This window comes from Condylura cristata, unplaced genomic scaffold, assembly GCF_000260355.1.
Source record: "Condylura cristata isolate star-nosed mole 26May11 unplaced genomic scaffold, ConCri1.0 scaffold00003, whole genome shotgun sequence".
NCBI lineage: Eukaryota > Metazoa > Chordata > Mammalia > Eulipotyphla > Talpidae > Condylura > Condylura cristata.
Window position 1 is genome coordinate 836791 of NW_004567104.1, and position 20731 is coordinate 857521.

At 38.0% G+C, this 20731-nt stretch overlaps 1 protein-coding gene across 3 annotated transcripts in view; it reads left to right on the forward strand.

Annotated features, from left to right (window-relative positions):
- The first annotated feature begins 799 nt into the window (after nt 1–799).
- The window catches only part of TSC22D2 (TSC22 domain family, member 2), a 45053-nt gene continuing 25121 nt past the window's right edge, over nt 800–20731 (forward strand). For 2 of the 3 annotated variants that reach the window (XM_012734300.1, XM_012734307.1), the window contains exon 1: nt 800–3564. In XM_012734300.1, the coding sequence (XP_012589754.1) occupies nt 1592–3564 (1973 nt within the window). In that variant the 5' untranslated portion in view covers nt 800–1591. Of the gene's footprint in view, nt 3565–14875; nt 14948–20731 lie in introns of all 3 variants that reach the window. The other variant, XM_004674913.2, reaches the window with a different exon arrangement.

Consider the following 20731-nt stretch of genomic DNA (forward strand, 5'->3'; position numbering starts at 1 on the left):
AGAACTGGCTGAAAGATCATTTTTCCTGACTCAATCTGACTTGCTGTTCTTGGTTAATCATCCCCATTTCTCTCACCAGTTCACTCCTCTGACTATAGAGGTCAACCTTTATTTACAGAAAAGACTTTAAGTGATTGGGTTCCTCCTCTTTATCCTCTCTAAATATTCCCAACCCCCATTCCTATCGCCCTCATTTCACTAAGATTTTGCTAAACATTAGACACAGCACATGACCTCCAGTCTTCAGTGTCTGAAATGAAAACGTTCGATTTGTGCGATTGAAAGCTTCTCTAGACCTGGAATTTGAGCGTACTTTGCTCTTGAACTCTTGAAGACCCACAGCGCAAATTTTAAATTAAAAAAAATTTTAAATACAAACCGCCCCCCTTTTTTTAACCCTTTAGCCCCGCCCACCACCTCCCCCCTCCAGCTTCCTAGCGAAACTCCGCAGGAAACCGGAGGGGGCGGGGCGTGACGTCACGACGCCGGTGCGTCACGGAACGGCGGCGACTGCGGCGCTGGCTGTGGCTGCGGCAGCGGCGGCATTTTAGTCGGCAGCGGCGGCGGCAGCGGGGCTGCTGCTCCTCCCAGCATCCCTGGCGCGGCCATTTCAGCCCCATCTTGGCCGACGGGAGATCGCTGCAGCCGCCGCTTCAGCAGTTTGAATTTCAGTTTCTCCGGGGTCTGCGAGCCGGGTGCACGGAGAGGAACCGAAGAAGCTACCGCCACTACCTCACACACCGGAGCGCCTCCGCTCGCCAGCCCTCCCGCCCGGCCGCCCGCCAGCCATCCGCCGCCCCTCACGTTAGAGCCGCGAGAGGAGGCCAAGACAGCCACCGCCGCCCGCCAGCGGGGTGGCTCCCCCTGCTAGGGGAGGACCGAGCCGGCTTTCCCCTCCCCCGGAGCGGTTTCCGCCTGAGACAGCCGACATGTCCCTGGGGCTGAGCTCCGGCTAGGACCGGGAGGAAGGGCCGCCCGCCCGCGTCGGAGCTCCGCCGCCCGCCCGCGGCCCTTCCGCCAGCCCGGCTTCGCGGCTCGCAGCTGAATCCCCAATCTCCGGCCCCGGAATCGCCACTCCTTCCCTGAGCGTCGGAGAGCTCGCAGCTGACGCCGGCACCGGCCTGAGGAGCCCGAGCGGGGCAGCACCGCCCCTCACGCCGCCGCCGCCTCTTCACCCTCCCACTCCCACCCCCAGTCAAGGCCTGCTGGCCGCGCCGAGCTGGACTGACCACGGAGACCCCGTCACGGGAGGTGGAAGCAGCCGGCCCGCCCCTGGGATTGCGCTCTCCCCGCCGCCGAGGGGATTGAATTGAGGCGCCGCGACTGCTGAGGCGAAAAGGAAGGAGGAGCTGACGCGGGAGTGAACCGGGGGCAGGCAGAGCGATAGAGACCGGCCCTGAGAGGAAACTGGAAGGAGGATGTCTCACCGAGCGGCCGGCGCCGGTATCAGCCCGTGACTCGTACCGCGGCGGGCCCAGACCCCTGCGCGCGCTCGGACTTTATCATTGGGGGCCCGTGCTCAGCCCTTCCTAATTTCCGGCGAGATCGCGGAGGAGCCGGCGTGCCTCTCTGCCCTCCAGCCTGCCTCACCATGTCCAAGATGCCGGCCAAGAAGAAAAGCTGCTTCCAGATCACCAGTGTCACCACGGCCCAGGTGGCCACTAGCATCACCGAGGACACCGAGAGCCTGGACGACCCGGACGAGTCACGTACAGAAGACGTCTCCTCCGAGATATTCGACGTTTCTCGCGCCACGGATTATGGCCCGGAGGTCTGCGAGCGCAGTTCCTCCGAAGAGACGCTCAACAATGTTGGGGATGCGGAGACTCCCGGGACTGTCTCCCCAAACCTCCTCCTCGACGGGCAGCTGGCGGCCGTCGCGGCTGCTCCCGCCAACGGAGGAGGAGCCGTTTCAGTCCGGAACGTGGCCGGGGCGCTGGCCAATACCCTGGCGGCAGCCGCCAGCGCAGCCCCCTCCACGGGGACACCCGGCGGCCTACCAGCTGTGGGCTCGTCTGCAGGACCAGGAACTGCGACCCCCTCGCAGCCTCCCGCCACTTGTAGTTCGCGGTTCCGAGTGATCAAGCTGGACCACGGGAGCGGGGAGCCCTATAGACGGGGCCGATGGACGTGTATGGAATACTACGAGCGCGATTCTGACAGCAGTGTCCTCACCCGGTCTGGGGACTGCATTCGGCACAGCAGTACTTTTGACCAGACTGCAGACCGCGATAGCGGCCTGGGCGCCACTGGAGGGTCGGTGGTGGTGGTGGTGGCCTCCATGCAGGGGGCGCACGGGCCCGACTCGGGAACTGACAGCTCCTTGACTGCTGTGTCACAGCAACCCCCATTGGAGAAAATGAGCCAGCCTGTTCCGGCCCCGCCGCTGGGTTTTGGCGTTGGGCAGCCACCACCGCCGCCGCCCGTAGGTGGGGCTGTGGCTCAAAGCTCTGCTCCGCTGCCGCTGTTCCCGGGATCCGCGGCCGGGTCGCAGCAGATGATGGCAGCCCAGCAGCTCACCCAGCCCCAGGGAACTGGGCCCGGAGTCAGCGCTGCGGCATCTAAGGGACCGGGTCTACCGCTGACGAATGTAACCCTGGCGCAGCCGGCCCTGACCCTGCCTCCGCAGCCAGTCCCAGCGGTCGGCACTTCGGCGTCCCAGCCTGCACAGCAGTTCGCCTATCCCCAGCCTCAGATACCGCCCGGCCATTTGCTGCCGGTGCAGCCCTCTGGTCAGAGTGAGTACCTGCAGCAGCACGTGGCCGGTCTGCAGCCACCGACCCCTGTGCAGCCGGTATCCACCGGCGCTGGAGCGAGTCCCGCCACCGCAGCTAGCCTTTCTTTGGGCCCAGGCCCGAATGCCGCTGCAGTGGGCGCGCAAATACTGGGTGCCTCTCCCCTGCCCAACGACGCGGTGGCTCCGGGGCCGGGACCCGCTCCGGCCGGATCGGCGGCGCCTTGCCAGCCCGCTGGAATGCCCCCGACTGCTGTGGGAGGGGCGGTGCAACAGGGCCTGGTGTCTACCACCGGGGCCGGACTACCCCATTCCGTGCCTCCACCGCAGATGGGTGGCAGCGGGCCGTCGTCAGCGGTGCCTGGTAGTTCTCACGCCGTGGTGCCCGGAGTTCCAAACGTGCCTGCAGCAGTGCCCGCTCCGAGCGTGCCTAGCGTGTCTACCACTTGTGTTACTATGCCAAATGTCCCCGCGCCTCTGGTCCAGTCGCAGCAGCTGAGCAGCCATACTCCAGTCAGCAGGAGCAGCAGCGTAATCCAGCATGTGGGGTTGTCCTTGGCGCAAGGCACACCCAGTGCACCGACGAGTCTACCACAGTCAGACCTAAGCCAGTTTCAGACCCAGACCCAGCCTTTAGTGGGGCAAGTCGACGATACTAGAAGAAAATCAGAACCCCTACCTCAACCACCACTTTCTCTCATTGCTGAAAATAAGCCTGTTATGAAACCTGTGGCAGATGCCCTGGCAAACCCCCTTCAGTTAACACCTATGAACAGTCTTACCACCTCTGTATTCAGCATAGCTATTCCTGTTGATGGTGATGAAGACAGGTATGGAAATCTTATTTAAAATATTTGACGGGAATGCTTGGCCAAACATTGTACTTTCAGTATGCAACTTTGGGAAAGGTTATTACTTTTATTATTTCCATGTGAAGCCCTTTGCGCACTAAATTTGATTTATCAAGTCTTGAGAAGACATTAGTTTTACATTGTTGATGTAGAGGTGTGAAATGGGAGAATTTGTTCTTGTCACAATAGTTACTAAAGTGGACAGAGATGCAGCATTGTTTATTTGAACAGTTGGATGTTAGCTTACTCTTCGAAGTAAAGGTCATAGCCACTAGTTACACCCCATAGACACTTGGTCACTTATGGTAGAAACTTGTGAATTTTGAGACTGAGATAAAATTAGGAGTTTCCCAATTTGGGGAAGCCAGAAGACCCTCTAGTAGTGGAAGGTGTGGGTAAGGCTTGTCCTTCAGTGTATCTGGAAAAACTAAAGAGATACGGTGAAAAAGGTGAGATTTGGCTTTGAAGATCTATCTTCATTCAGCCTTTTATAGAAGAGGATAGAAGGTCAGGAGACTTCCAGAATTGACTTGTTTTTTTTTTTAAAGCAAGTGTATTAGAAAGATGGTCTTATCTTCCATCAGTCTTTACTACTGAAAAGGGAAGTATGAGAGACTTCAATCGAAAAAATCTAGTTCTTAAAATAATAGTAATAAAATGTTAGCTGTAGGCTTCCTTTACCAAAGGATGCTTTTTTAATGATTCAAGTGAAAATTGATGTATTTCCACACTGTTGCCACACCAATGTTTCAACAGTTGATGTTTGGCTATGGTTTAATGAGAATTTTAAGTGGTTTTCAGGAAATATCACTTGAAATTTGATATAATGCAAATTTCTGAAATCTGGCTTGGTGCAAAGCTTAAGTACAGAGAAAGTTAAAGTACCTTATAAGTAGACATTTACTGAGGGTTTTGTTTGAGAGATTAGTTTTAGATTTTTTTTTTAAAAAATCAAACCTTTTATGGAATTCCAGAATAATTGTACGTAGAATACAGTGAGATCTGTTAAAGCCTTTTCTTTGTCTTTTTTTTTTTTTGAGTTCCTTCACATTCTTAATTTTCCATTTCTAATTAGCCTTGTATTTTTGTTGTATACTTCTGTTGGTTTGAAAAATGCTCACTGAAATTCACTCATCATCTCTGTTTTTTGTAATTCTAAGTTCATCTTTTTTTGTAGGTGACTTGCTTATGGGGGACTCTTCCACTTGAGAACCTTTAGCAAAATCAGTGAGCTCAGCTAGCAATTTTTGCTGAGAAATGTTATATCCAGGGTACTACCAAGAAAGTATAAAACCCATTTAGAAAACAAACAAAAAAATCCCTCTTGATGCCCATACTTCATTTTTCATATACAAGGGCACACCTGAAATGCACTTTGAGTTCATTTGTTCACCTTTGGTTAATAGGCAACATCTTCCCTTTCTAGCTACCAGAAGCCAATTTTTTCTGATGAGTTGATAAATAACCAACCAGTTACCTCATCACGTCTGTTGTATACTGTCCCGTATTTCTTCAAGAAATGGTCACTGACTTAATCAACCTCTTTGCTGTATCTCCTCCCACACACACATATATGCATACCTGTGAATGAAGAATTTATTTTTCCACCTCTTCACACCTGTTTACAGGTTATGTAAATTGCATTTCCCAGAATGTCAGTGTGATGATATGGCATGAAGTAGAGAGATCTATTAATAGATGGAAACTCTGGGATTTGTATTCTTTGGATGTGACCTCAAAGATGCATTTATTTCTCCTTTTACTATATTAAAAGAGTTGATAAATCTCAGGAGTCACATCTCTGAGGGTGTGAATGTCTGAACTACATATCATTGTTCTTAATCAGTTGCAACAATTAATCCAGTGTAGGGGTTTTGGTGTTTGTGCAGTCCTATTATAAATGTGACACTTCTCTCCCTATCCAGTCTTTTAAAATCTGCTTTGCTCATAAAAAATACACATTTTAAATTTTGTTATAATCTTCCATTAATTTTTGTTTTGACATGCTAATTTCCAAGATGTAATCTTACATACACATTTGACTATTTTATCACTGGACCAATATACCTGGTGAAGGAATAAATTCATTGAGTAGTAGTAGGTTGAGTTATTTTTTTCTAATGGAAAATCTTTGTAAAATTGAAGGCATTTTGAAGTTTTGTGCTTTAAACAACAGTTTTTCCAGGTGTATGTTTAAATTATTGAAATGAATACTTTTGAAGACATATACTAACAGAATCCTTATTTTAATACAGTGATTTTTGAACTGCTTTTTTTAATTAGTCTGCATACAGTTTTATTAGCAGTTATTCATATGTAAGTTGAAACATTGGAGTAAAAAGTCTTGAGTAATTATAATATAAACCTGTGAACAAATTGACAGACCTCAGCTCTCTGAAATATTTGTTAAGTAGGGTTTTAGAAATGTAAAGATGTTAGTCAACAGTCTATGAGACAAAAGGAAGAAAAATGGAAGGTTAGCATTGTCATGTGATTTTTATTTCCATTACCTAATACAAGATTCTCTTGGTTCATTTTGAGACCACTTTAAAGACTGACATTATATTACTACATGTTACTAGTAATACCTATTAATGAGTTTGATAGTTGTGCACACAAAGTATAAGAAATGTCTTCATGTTCTCAGTTAACATTGCCCGCTATTATAATTAGGCTAATCATTACATTATTACCCTAAAGTTTATATATCATTCTATACATTCTTATTAGTCTGACTTTCGATCAAATTGATTTTGTGAACGGTGGAGGATACGATGCTTGAAAATAAAGTTTATAGCAAAATGTGTGGGCACTTTTACAGTGAATTTTAGAAAATTTATTTAAACTATCTACACATTTAACAGACACCTTTTTAGTAAGAAAAGGGAGGTGCAAGATATTACTGGCCCTTTTTGGGAAAGCAGCAGTACAGATAGTTTTCCATAGATAGCTGACCAAGGTGAACTCTGTAGGCCACATTCCAGGAACTCTTATGAATGACTGCGATTGTAAACTGTCAGCTTCAACCAGAAGACTGTTGAAAACCTGATTGTAAGGATCTCTTGAGGACAATATCTTGTTAATGGTTTTGTGTAGTTTACTAATGACTACTCGGAGTATAAAGTATTATAAATTGCAAATGTTAATCGGTGTGTCCTGGTATGTGCTCTAAATGCAGATTTGGTTTGCCCAGTTATATATACACACCCATATACACATTTTTATGCAGTTTTTTTCACTTGGAGTTTAAACATTATATAGCCTATTGATGCATATCGAGAGGCAGAATTGTCCATCATTGGTACAAAATCTGTCATAAATTCTTAGAACCCCAATAGTTTTTATTGCCTTTAGGCTAAAAATAAAAGCCCCTTTCTTGAATTTGTTTTTTAGGAAGTTTTGTTTCTTCTATATTGAATTGTGAAGGTAATTTTATCCTTCTTTATTGTTAATGAATATTTAAGATATTTAAATCACACACTAGATATTATCTTATGCCTATCTAAGTATCTTACCAAGAATTTTGTAATTAAAATGTAAAATCTTATTTAATGTAACATTGCTTTGTATAAAAACTGGTAAATGTTCACATTTATCAAATGGCATAGTGATTACTAAAAATATAGTTTAATCATAAACATGGCTCTAAGGAAATTACTATAGATTTTCAGAAAGGCTAATTATCCAAAAGAATCTGAAATTCCCCAACCAAGAGTTGTATAAGTAGAAGTATGGCTTCTTTCATCTTCAGCAATATATTGTTTAAAATCTACTATGTACAAAATGATACAAGCTGAACATTCACTTTTTGAAAACATTAGGGTGTGTATATGTGTAAGGCACATCCAAAAACTATTTTAGTAACATTTGTTTTATCCTTGTAGAGGAAGGAAAAATTTCTTTAACTGAGTCACCTTTATGAAAAATCATTTGATATAATACTAGTAGTGGCATATATGTATTTACTTGCTGAGAATAAATGTGATAGTGTCATTCTGTGAGGATTCTAATAACACTAATTTGGAAATAGTAAAACAATATACTGGCTTTATGTATCTAGTACTTGCTAATTTAGTTCCTTGCACCCAAACAAATTGATGGTAAAGAAATCAAAATGAATCTTTCTTGAGCTATTGCTGATAGGGGAGTGCAAACGGAACTCTTCTATATAAAAAGTCAAAAGTTTCCAGTTGAGGTAATGTTAGATTTAGGATAGTAGGACCAAGACATAAGAAATTACATGAATGAATTCTAGTGAGGAACAGTGATATAATTCCTTTAAGTAGTTGTTTTAGACCAAAATGTAATTTCTTTTCTAAATAGATGCTGTGTATTTCTTAATTGAATTATTCTTTAGTACTTCAGAATGAGTAAGAAAGGCAGATCTTGGTTATATACATCCTGAATGATGATATTCTCTACGTAGTTTCTTAAGAATGTTTAAAGAGTATGTGTAGCAAAATTCCTGAATGGGAATAAGTCCTTTATGTTTATGATTTGCCTTTCATAATAAAGCAGTGGACCTGTAATTTGAAGCTACTTTTTTAGATGGTGTAATACAGATTACTGCATCCACAAAAGAGTATGCATGCTTGAGTCATTGGTATATTTAGGTCTTCCCCAGCATTCTTGAACATACCAAATTATTTAAAATGTTATATTCTTTAATTTTTTTAATATTTAATATTTGTTATATTCTTAATCGCATTATTGGGGGCAAAATAAGGACACCTGTAAAAATTGAGGAATAGCAACTAGTTGTATCATTGCTCTACACTATCACATGACTTTGCATATTATGTTTTAAAGTATACACTTCAAATTTGTCTAGTAATGTGCAAGGTATATTGATTATCTGCTTTATTTCTTAAAAATATGTGTGTAATTTCTACTTGTAAATCATAAATTTCATCTGTATTACCTTGGATTGCTTCACTTCTCAAATTTAAAACCCCAAATCAAATTTATTTGTGTTATTTCTTATGCTAACATTTGTTTAAAAAGAGTGAGCTGTCATCTTTTAAGTGAAAATTCTGCAGATAATATATTAAGTGTTCACTAATATATACTAACCAGAGTAGTTAAGGTACTGGAATGTTAACTTTCATAAGGCTTCCTTTCTCATAAGTATACACTAAAATTTGACTAAAGGATATAGATACATAGAAGAGAAACTGATAAATGTGTCAATTGTAAATAATTCTGGTGTATCTTAAATGTTATTTTAATGGTTTAGAGTATCATTCTTTATTATTACACAAGTAAATTGCTTAATCTATGAATGAAAGATTTTCTAACGTACTATTCCAAAATATTTATAAAATTAGAATTCAGTATTACCAAATGGTTTTGTAAGTTAAACATTTCCTTGCTTGACATTTGGCCTACCTGTCCAAAGAGTAAGGGAGCTCTTGATCATATGAAATCAACAGGGTTTAGTTAATGTATTTTAGTATATCATAGAAGTAACCATTACAGACAGAGTCCTACATACCTAGACAGAAATCCAACTGTGTGCCTCCTTGCATTTGACCTTGAGTCTAATTTTTAACCCTTTAAACCTCTTGTTTCTTTCCACCCATATAAAAACGGGGATATTGAGAGGAGTAAATGAAGCAAATGCCAGTAACTTGTGAATGGTCCATAACAATATATTATAATCATATCATAGCAATGTGAATATCTCAAGTGTCCAAACTGTGCTCCCAGATACCCTTTGATCTGTTAAAATACCAAGAGACTTCAGCTTTGATCTGAATGTGTAATTGTATGGCATGGATGTAGTTAGAGAAAAGAGACACTTTTTCAGGTCAGGAAAGCCATGATGTTTAAGATGTAGAGCAAATTGTTTTCTATCACTTTGGTGATTTCTTTGATCAGGTTACTTCTCTTTTCCTCATTAGTAAAATTAGATTTTGGGACTAGTCAAATTTTAAGGTTCCCTAAATGAGTTCCTATATTTAAACATCGTTTTTGCGAGAGCTGCCAACTTAAAACCTTACTCTTGTCAAACTCCTTTCCGGCTATCAGACTATTGTGGGATTAAAGTGTTATTGCAGATACTCATTGAGTAAATTGAATGCCGCAAAAGAAATCTACAACAACTACTTGTCAATCATTCAATGTCGTTCTCTCAGTAATAATTACTAGGATATAGAAATAAAACTATCCTGCCTCCAAGATTTCATGCTTTAGGAAAGTTATTATCAAATCATAGTTTATATATTTAAGCTCTGAAAGAAAATATAAAATAACCATATAAAGAAATGTGAAACAGTTTTCATTTCACAGTAGTGTGGGGAAGTAGTAATTAGATTGACTTCAGTTTAAAATCAGTTTATTCTCTGCATTTGTAAAGTTCAAAATTTAAACAAGTGTATTACTTGAAAGTCCCTTTTCAATGTGTGAACACATCTGTCCACCAGTGATCCAGTATTGTCCTCAGAAACAGACTATTATTACTAATACATTCTTTTGAGAATAACTCTTGAACTGAATTTTTAAAGGGTCATTCAGATTAGGTCATAAATTAGCGAAAGGGTTGGTTTTCCAAGTAGTATAACAAGGCAGTTTGTAAAACAGTGTGGATGAATGGAAAATGTGATTAATTGATAGAAACCAGAGTCCATAGATGTCATGGTAAGAAATTGAGATTTTTATCATAGTTTATTGTTGCTGTTAAAGGATTTTCTTGAAATTCTTACTAAAGTATTATGTACCTTAGAACTATTGCAATTAAAATATTGTGGTAAAATTATGTATAGGGACTACCTGTAGGGGAGAGGAAGTGCTGGCTTTGAGTCCCAAAAGCCAGAATTCTCAAGCATTAAAATGTACTAAATATTTTGGTAGTCCTAGCTCTTGAGTTCAAGTATTCTGTTTTTCTTTATTGTTTGCCTCTATATTACTTTAGTAACAATGAAATATTTGGTACATGTTGGTTAATAAGATACTGTACCAAAAGTTGATTTTATTTACAGTATAATAAAATCTATAATCATAGATAATACCTAAAATAGATTAAATCTAAAATCATAATAACCATATATTCAACACAAACCAAGCTTAATTATGTCAGGTTTTATGTATAATAAAGGTTTTCTCCCCTTTATATGGGTTAAGGGAACTGAGGCTTTGAGGATTTGACTCAAACAGTTGTTAAATGACAAAGAAATAATTTAAGACCCAGGTTTTCTGACTCTCAAGCTAGTACTTTCAGGTATCTCCAGAGTTAAGTTTTGTTTCATTACCTCGCTGTCTGTAAGATAGGAAGAGAGGGTGGCTACTGTAAACACTGATCTATCACATTTACCTAAGTATATTTTTATGATCATTTAAAATCCCTAAATGATAACTTTGGAGATGGCCTTTGTTGTGCTCCCTGCTTATTTTATATAGCTCTCTAGTTTCTATTTAGAGATTTGTGCAGTTATTATAACATAGAAGTATAAGGTGCTTACTCATTTCAAAACTCAGGTGCCTGATCCTTTAAGCTTCACTAATTCTATAGCTTAATTTTGAGGTGTAAAACTGTATGCATGTTTTTTCTACCAATCATAGTTACTTTTAAAGATAATATCTCAATAAAACAGATAGAACTACACCACATGCTTTGAATCACCTTTCATGGACTTGGAAATTAACATGATAGGCCAGTATATAAACTTAAGGAATAAAAAATAAACTGGGTTTTGAAAAATATTTGCAAATAGGAAAACAGCACCTTCATTTAGTGAGTGAAATAAATTCAGATTAAACTAGAGTTCCCCCTCTCTAACAAGTGGTTCATTGACTTTGTATTTAGATCTGTAATTTAAATTTACATCAACTATGGTGTTGAAACTGGTTTCAAATTTTACTTCAAGGGTAGAAGAGACTTTATAATCAAAACTGCATAAAATATTCCTTTATAACAAATTTTTAACATGTCGGTTATCTCTTGGTACCTTCAAATATCAGAAGCTGTACATTTGAAATGGTCCCTAGTAGCCAGTGTTTTCCTCGGGATGTTAATTTCTTCACTTTTACCCCACCCAAAACTGAAGTCTTTGATAATTAGGCCTTTGGTATTTAGAAATGACTCTTTTGAAGTTCTTGATTGGAGAGGTTTCCTGGTGTGAATTATTTAATCTACGCTTGTTAATCAGTGTTTCGAGACTCTTTATTGTTAATATTTGCTAAAAATCTCAGTTTCTGGATAACATCCTAATGAAAGTATTCTGAAATAACCCTGGAAACCAGAAATTTCCTCTTTTATAATAAGAATCTAGACATTTAAAGTTTTCTGTAATACATGAATTATATAACCTTGTATGGCTTCTCAGTTTTGAATATATGGAGAAAGTGGTAACTTTCAACTTCTGGGAACATGTAATTGCTATGACATGTTCTAAAGACTCTTGTCCATTTACAATGTTTTATTTCATAGGTTCTTTTCATACCCCAGATTATATAACTGTAGGTTTTTTTTTTCACTTACACATTTGACTTATAGGAAATATTTCATTATTAGTGGAATTTGTAAAATACTGGAATTTCTCACCTTAAATCACCTAACTTCACTTAAAACCATTTTATGTAACATACGAATTTTAGATACATATGTACACCTATTTTACCAAAGTGAGTGGACTTTAACTTATTTAAAAGTTATCCTTAAAAATATATTGTACTAATACTCTTTAATGAATTTGAAATTCCAGACTTGCAGAATAACTTCTAAGCTTTTTGTTATTCTCTTTTATTTACAATCCACCTCTTTGAGTCACTCGTATTTATTTTAAACCCAGGATCTCCAAAACAGACCTGTATGAATAGCAAACTAGTTCCCATGTGTTTCTGGGTAAGCCTGATAATAAAGAAAGCCAAATTGAGTCTCTGCTTGGTTCAGTTGGCCTCATTTAATTTGGCAAGCTAATTTCTAAGTACAGTGAAAATGGGGGTTAGAGAGAGACCTGACAAATACATCTTGAGAGGTTGTAAACTTTAAATAAACAGCAGTTAGCAATCTCTTAATCCTTTCCTGATGATAGTAGTCTAATCACTACCTTTGATTGCCTTAGATATTAGACCTTAGAAAACTAGAAAAAGGTCTGAATGGAAGACACCTAATTAATCAGTTGCTTCAGTGACATTCTAGCATCCATTGTCCGCTTTTCCTAATTTGGGGTAATCTAAGAGATAGTCTACTGGTTAGAATTATTTTTTAAAATAATTTTTGATACTGTAGATAACACAACTCTAGTCTTAATCTGAATTTTGAAATGGTGAAATTCTATTGCTTATTTGTTTTGTTTCATGGTTGTTGATGCTTGCTGCTATTCCAATAGAACTTGTAAAATATTTTTCTTCTTTACTGATAACACTGCAGAGACTTTTAAAAAAGATTTATTTACTTATGCTTACAAGAGCTGAGATATAGGCCAGAGGTGTGGGGGGTTGGAGGCTCAGAGGATTCACCAGAGAACCAGAGAACTGGGGAACAGTTGACTGAAATATACAAGAGAACTCTGCTATACCATGTGGGTTAGCTCCATGGCTAGGGGTTGAACTAATTCTGCAGTTGATGGTGATAGCTTGATAGCACTGAGACTTTTTAACCCCTGTGCCACCAGGAAGGCCCTGAAGAGAATCTTTCAGGGGTCTCAGAATTGCCATACTAATAATCTGAACCTCATTTTGATGTTAAAATAATTGCTGTCATTTATTGGCTATTGACTTATGCTAGGAACTTTATGTATGCAATTGCCTTGCAAGCTAGATATAGTACGATCTGTAGAGGTTAAAATTTTGTTCTGCTGTATGTTCAGCATAGCCATTTAAGAGCATAAACTCTTAAGAAAGATTGCCTCTGGACCCTCCCGGGTGGCACAGCTGGTTAAAAGCACAGCACTAAGAAGCTAAAGCCACTTCAGCATGAATTCGATTCCCGCCCCAGGGAGGTGACCACATGACACAGCAGACCTCTCCCGACCCTCCCGCTGCTTCCCTCAGCAGTATACTTCGTCATTTGGCCTGATCTGCGCCCCACTCTGTCTCTGGTGAGTCCTCTCTGGCCTGTACCCCAGTTCTGTATGCACAAATAAATGATCTTAAAAAAAAAATTGCCTCCTACTAGCTCAGACATCCAAGTTACTCTTATTCACATTTTACAAAGACAGGTTTATTAAGAAAAGGAAAAAAGTAGAAAATCATAGTTACAGATGGGCAAGAGAGCTATCCAAGTTGCTTTTTATCTGGCCCAATTTCCTTTATGTATGAGATTAAGAATAATACCCACATTTTAGGGCTGTTGCAGAATTGAAGTACTTAGAATAGTGTGTGGTGTAAAATAAGCACTTAGGTTATTATATACTATATTATACACTATGTAATATTTATATACACTATATATAATAAGTACTATACAATTTACTGTTAAAGAATAGTATATTTTTAGCTTGCTCCTTTTAGTCTGATACAGCATTGGTTAACAGTTTTAGAAGTGATGTGGCAAATTTTTGTTAATTCCCTAATGTGCAAATTAGTGGTGAGGGAGATTATGGAAGTATGCTTAGGTGGAAGAAAAGAAGTGTCTTCCTGGAGTTTGACCAGAAGAGCCCTCCAGTTTTTTCTGGTTATAGCCCTAGGGAATGTTCTGTGCCAAAGGATGGCAGTTCTGGTGAATATGCTTTAAACCACTTGAGAGTCACAGCTTTAATGTAAGAAAGTTGCCAGACAGTCCCAGAACCCTTATTTTCTGCCCAATCTCAAAGAAAACAACAAATAGATATGAAAGTGGAAATTGTTTCAAATCCAATCTAGAAGACAACTCATCCTTCATCATCAAACCCTAGCAAACCAGTCCTATGAAAAACTTTTATATTGTGCATGTGTAGCTTATTTTACAATATTGTACCTGAGGACAACTTTGTTAAACTGCTAAACATTTAAGGATTTACAAAGACATCTGATAGACAGGTGCTTAATCCATGTCCCCTCATATTCATACATATGTACACACATACAACACACACAGACACAACTGGATATCATTTAGTATTTAATTTTGTCAGTATTTAGATTTGGAACTGTGATCCTGATAGTCAGGGTCTGTTGGATTTTCTCCAGTTTTTTAATTTCTTTCAAAATGTTTTTAGACAAGCTTGGATGGGTTTTCCCCTCATTTTTATTAAAGCATTTACACTGTATTAGAAATCTAAAATCTTCCATCTTTTTTTTTTTTTTTTAAAAGTAGTGATTTTACTGTACTTTCTCAACTTCATTTCCATTTGATTCTTGGATCTCACAGGAATCCTTCAACTGCTTTCTACCAAGCGTTCCATTTGAATACGTTTCAGGAATCAAAGAACCTCTGGGATAGGTATGAATACTTAAGTATAAAATGCATACATGCAAAAGTGTATGCATGAATTGCTTTGCACTGTACTGTTTTTTCATCATTAACTGATCTATATTATTTGTGGGGGGAGGGGGAAGAGCATATGGTATCTAGCATGGTACAAAGCAGCAAAATAAACCAAAAGGCCAGTTTATTTTATATTGAATATATACATGTTATTCTTTGTACTGAGTTTATAAGAATATTCATATTTTATTGAACTTTATGTGAAATATCCATTTACCCATGTGTATTTTAATATAAAAGCATAAACTACCTAAGTAATTTCAGTTTTGAGCTATTTTATGTGATTTTTCTGTAATTCCATAGTGAAATTAGAGGAAGAAAAAGACTAGGGTGTAAAAGTAGTCATAGATGAATTCTTAGAGACCTTGGCATCAAGTAAGTTTGCTAGGATTCACTAGATTTGTATTACTGTTTTGTAAATCCCAAAAATGGTTAGTTGTTTCACAGAAATGTTATATAGATTATTTCTGAGTTTTTAAAATAAAGAATGAAGTCTTGGTATTCATTTATAGCAAAAAGTACTTTGGTTTATCTTTCTGCTTAATACACATTTTAAGTAGTGTATGCGCTGTTTAGTTATTTTGTTGATTATTAGCATTCCATCATTCTGTGTCAAATTAATAGAAGCGATGTTTTTAAAATTCACACAAAGCTTTGTTAGATTCTTTTAACTCTGCCTGGCAACATATTTGTGTTCTTTAGCATACTTTTGATAACACTCATGGCCTTAACTTCTCTTCTTTCATTAGTAAAAAGTATTGCTAAGTGCATGTACCTGCCATGTTAAGACATGGTTTACATTGCCTAGACATGGTAACAGTCTTTTCTTAGGCTTGATTTGCTGTGTGTCACTCTAAAGAAATTTTCTAACAACGTATCTTTTCAGTGATAGGTTCCTTGCTTACCTAAAAATGTTTAAAAATAATTACTTGTAGAACAAGAGGTTTTAAAATTTGTAGTACCATATGTATAAAATAGAATGGTTACTTGTGCTATGGAAATGTAAATTGAGACATAAAGGTAAATTACAACATAAAACAGCATGACGGTTTAATTCCTCAAATGCTTTATGATGTCTAGCCAGGGTGAATACTTTGGGGTGGTTTTATAGTTCTCCAGCAGAAAAAGGAAAAACAGCAATATATCTAGAAATATAAGAATAGTTTTCAGATGTATGGTAATTTATTTCAAATAGCTAACTTTAGTGAGCTGCTATAACATCAGTTTGAATGATACCAGTTATTTTCATCAAGCTGTAGAAAGTTTTGGCTTTGTTTTATAATTTGATTCTAATATTAAAAAAACTTCTTTTGTTGCATTATAAACTAGTCATAGAAGTTGCCCACTCATTTGTTGTTACAGCTAAATACTCCATATCTGTTTTCTTTTTTTAGATACCCAGAAACATTTAAGGTATCAGAAATGAGGCAAGTTGCTGTGTTGTAGTTTTTCATGAATTGAAATAGTGTCTCTTCTTGGAGCCTGTTGTCCAGACCAAAGAAGTTAGTAGAGACTTCTCTGTAGTGTGTTAATGCCAAAATATAATCATAATTTATATTCCAGATCAGCTATTCTTCACTGTAAGTTAACTTTTTGGTACTGAGGTAACTAGCCCATCTCAATAAAAATTAACTAAGGACTTCCTTTTAACTTTTCAGGTAGCTTATTAATAATTTACTGTGTAAGAAGAACAGTAGCTTTTTAGTTCTAATTATCTGGAACTTTATTTGACCAGAAGCTACAGCCTTTTTATACATATATTGCCTAAGAAAGTAGTGAAACCCTCCTTTTTAACTGAAGATGATGGTGGCAATTTATGTTAAACTTTAAAAATGCATTAAATATAGCTTCTGGCCTTGTTTGTGTGGCTATTACAAAATTGCCTTGTTCTTTTTGAGTTTTAGAAATTTGGGAGGTGTTTTTTGTTTTTCTTTCTTTGAGAAATAAGTATTTGGCAATGATAATTCTGTTACATAGAATCATTCAGACATTTAAGAAACTACAAATCTCTTAACATTATCTACTGTAACTTATAAACTAGTCTTTTAGTATTGATGGGTACCATATTTCAGACTCCAGTTTATGAAATCTTAAAAATTCATTTTCAGTAGGCGCAGCTTTTAAGCCCTGTGCCAGTTTTCACCTGCACTCAAAATCTGAAGCTCCCTAGTTTTTCCTTACTTGAAAGACTGGAATCTCATTTTCCCCAGGATTCTTTTGGCTAAGTATCTTAACTAAAATATAAGTAACTATCTTACCTTTCTCATTTTGATACAGTTTTTCTAATGAACCCTTTTGTTTCTTCCCTCTTTAGATTTAGCAAATTTTAAGAAACTTTGCCAGTCTGTTTTTGTTTGTATTTAGATATTTCTTTCCATTGATATCCCATGCTTTGTTCCCTTATTGGACTAGTATTATAAACATATTTTCAAGCCTTCCTTTCCTTTCTCTTCTAAGTGCCATCGTTTTCTGTCTTCCCTTTTTATTACTTGCAGTTACCAAATATAAAAACAATGCATAACAGCATAAAAATTAAAGCAGCTCATTTCTTAGAAAGCCCAGGCAGCTTACATTAGCTATTAAAATTAGTAATAATGTAGCTTCCATTGTTACTGTTCTAGAGATTATTTTACTATGAAACAGTCAATTTTTAGTAATGCCCTACCCTGTTGGCATTTTAGAATCATAACTTTAAAATTCGACTTCCTATTTCTCTTCTTTAAAGAACTTAATTATTAGCATTTCTGTGTTTAATCAACAAAATTAGAGACTTATCCTGGTGATCACTGGGGAACAGATTTTCACGGGGAGTCCATTGTCTACAAAAGCTTAGGCTAAAAATTTATAGCAAATTGTATCCTCTTGTAGATATTAGATCTATAAAGCCAGAGTACTAGGGGGAAGAAGCTTAAGTTTAGGTACACTAAAAAGAAATCAGATCTCTTATAAAGATTTAATCTGATTGATAAACATGCAATATTAATGTCTTAAGAAGAAAATGCATAAATGTTGTTAACAAATGAGAGTAACAATAACTGAGCTGGCTTATCTTACCCTATGTTAGCACCACTACATAGAGAGAAATTAATAGGGAAAGTGGTCTACTTGGGTTGTTAAAGTGAAAGATTCTTGTCAGTTTCAGTTAAGATTTTTTTTAGCAGTATTTTTTTATTTGTATCTGTTTAAATCTAGTTTAAAAATTACTGAATTTAAAAAATTCTCATTTAAATAACCACAAGTATTTGTGTCAGAAAAAGCTTCCATTATTTTCAATCATTTTCCCCTATAAGATTTTATTTTTGAAATTAGGAGCAAATCATAATTAAGATGCTGATATCATAATACAGTAGGTGCTATCTGAGCCAGTTTTTCTTTTACTCATCTAAAAAGCTAAGTCATTAACACCCTCCAATTCTTGTTAACCCAAAACTCAGCTAATCTGATTCTTGAATGCTAGTGATAAGACTTTTTAAAAGTTTTTCTATTGAAATGGCAGTTTCTGTCAGACAAGTATACTATTCATAACTATAAATATGCAGCTCAAACTCAGCACCCCTGTGGAACCAGTACTCAGTTATGACACACAATATTATAAACACCATTTGATCTCTTCATTCCTCTTATCATAACCCCTTGCTCTGCTTAATTTCTGATAATTAAGCCTGTGTCCTCTTTGACCCAATAAGATGTTTAGATTGATCTGTACAGTTCTGTACAGTTCTGTACAGTTGTAAATCTAAACTACATAATTTTAAAGAATCACCACAGTGCATAACTTTTTGGAGATCATTACTGGTTAAAGATTCTCCAGATAATTATATTGTATGTGCCTTGAGCATGTAAAGCCAAATATTTTGTTAACCACCACAAATGATATCCCCTAATAATTTGTTTTTAGTACTTAGATAATTTATCATCAGTTACAGTTTTACCTTTTTCAATTTAAAGATACGTTGTAGAGGATAATCTAATGTAAAATTAGAGGACAAATATTTTGTGGCTTGTTACCTATTAAGACTAGATCTGAGTTGTTGTGTTTTTTTTAAGATTTATTTATGCGTACAAGAAATGGGGTACAGGCCAGAGTTGTAGGGGGTGAGAGGATTCACCAGAGACAGATAAATCAAATACACTGCTGGGGGGGAGCAGATCTGGAAAGGTCTGCCACCCCATGTGGGTCACTTCCCTGGCTGGGGATCGAACTTGCATCTCATCACAGTGGCTGAGAGAGCCTTATAGTGCTGTGCTTTAAACCTGTTGTGCTGTGAAGGAGGGCTTTAAATCTGAGATTTAGATGATAACTTATTGACATGTTCATTAATGCTCAGATGGCATAAAACAGGAATTCATAGCTGTTATTGACAACAATTATTTACAAATTAGTGGACTATAGCATGTACAGAAATTAAGAAATTGAATTTACTTGTATGTACATTCAGGGAGGTTAAAACTTGAGTTGGTGGCCCTCCTTGGTGGCGCATAGGGTTAAAGCACAGCTCTAAAAAGCTTAAGCCACTTCCGCATGAGTTCGATTCCCACCTGCCCCAGAGGTGACCACATGGTGTGGCAGACCTCTCCTGACCCGCCCGCTGCTCCCCTCAGCAGTGTACTTCATCGATCTGCCTGTTCTGCTCCCTGTTCTGTCTCTGGTGAATCCTCTTACCCTCCACATCTCTGGCCTATATCCCAGTTCTATATGAATAAATAAATCTTAAAAAAAAAATTTTGAGTTGGTCTGGTATAAAATTAAATGGAAGAATTGGTTGACTGCGTCTTAAACTATTGATTAGCAAGTGACAGAGCTGCAACAAATGCTAATTTTACGCAGTGTTTATAAAACTAAAATTAAAAGAAAAACATGGTGATAAACCTGTTATAACTTCATTTCTATAGGATAGTCACTCTAAATACAAAGGTAACACAAAAATCTACTTTCCTATGCTCTCCCTGGATTCCCAGTGAGCTTACTTTCTAAAAGTAAATGGAACCCTTCTAAAATAGTCTTGCTGTCTACAATTAATAAAGCTGTCTACCTGGCTATTAGTCAAGGGTACTAACTTTGAGTGAGGCTTACAGTCATTTAACTTTGAATATCCCTACTCAGTAGGGATGCTATTCTTATTCCCTTCTCTTCTAAATGTAAAAGAGGATAAAAATTTGGAGTTGAATGCCTTCTGTTTTTGAAAGTGATAACCATCATTTAAAATTCAAGTATTTTATACCCTCAGATACAGCTGGAAGTATGGATCAGGACTTAATTTGTAGTGTTTTTTTAGTCCCTGGGTAGAATTTGATTATTCAATTAAAGAACTGAGGAAAAGGAAGGTTCCAGTTAGAGAAAATATTGTGTATAACTATGAAAATGCAAAGCATATGTGATAAGGATAGTTAATTTTGATTAGTGCATCAGACATTTGAAGATGACAGAAGAAATGTTGGCTTGGATAGAAACCAAAGATAATAGAATGTTAATAAAGGCCTGGAATAGCCAGTAATAATCAAAAGCAGTAGTTATCACAGGGTATAATTTATACTGTTGATTATGAGAGGAGACAGTCAAACTTGTCTCCAAAGTGTCAAATGTAAATAACAAAGGAATGATGTACTGTTAGAAAGCACTAAAGGAGTCAATTATGAAAAGAGAAAATGTTGATGAGGTATTTTTTTGTTTTTAGCTTCCTCTTTGGATGAGTCCAAGAAGTAGTAGAAAGTTAATATAGATATACTCAGGGTACAGAC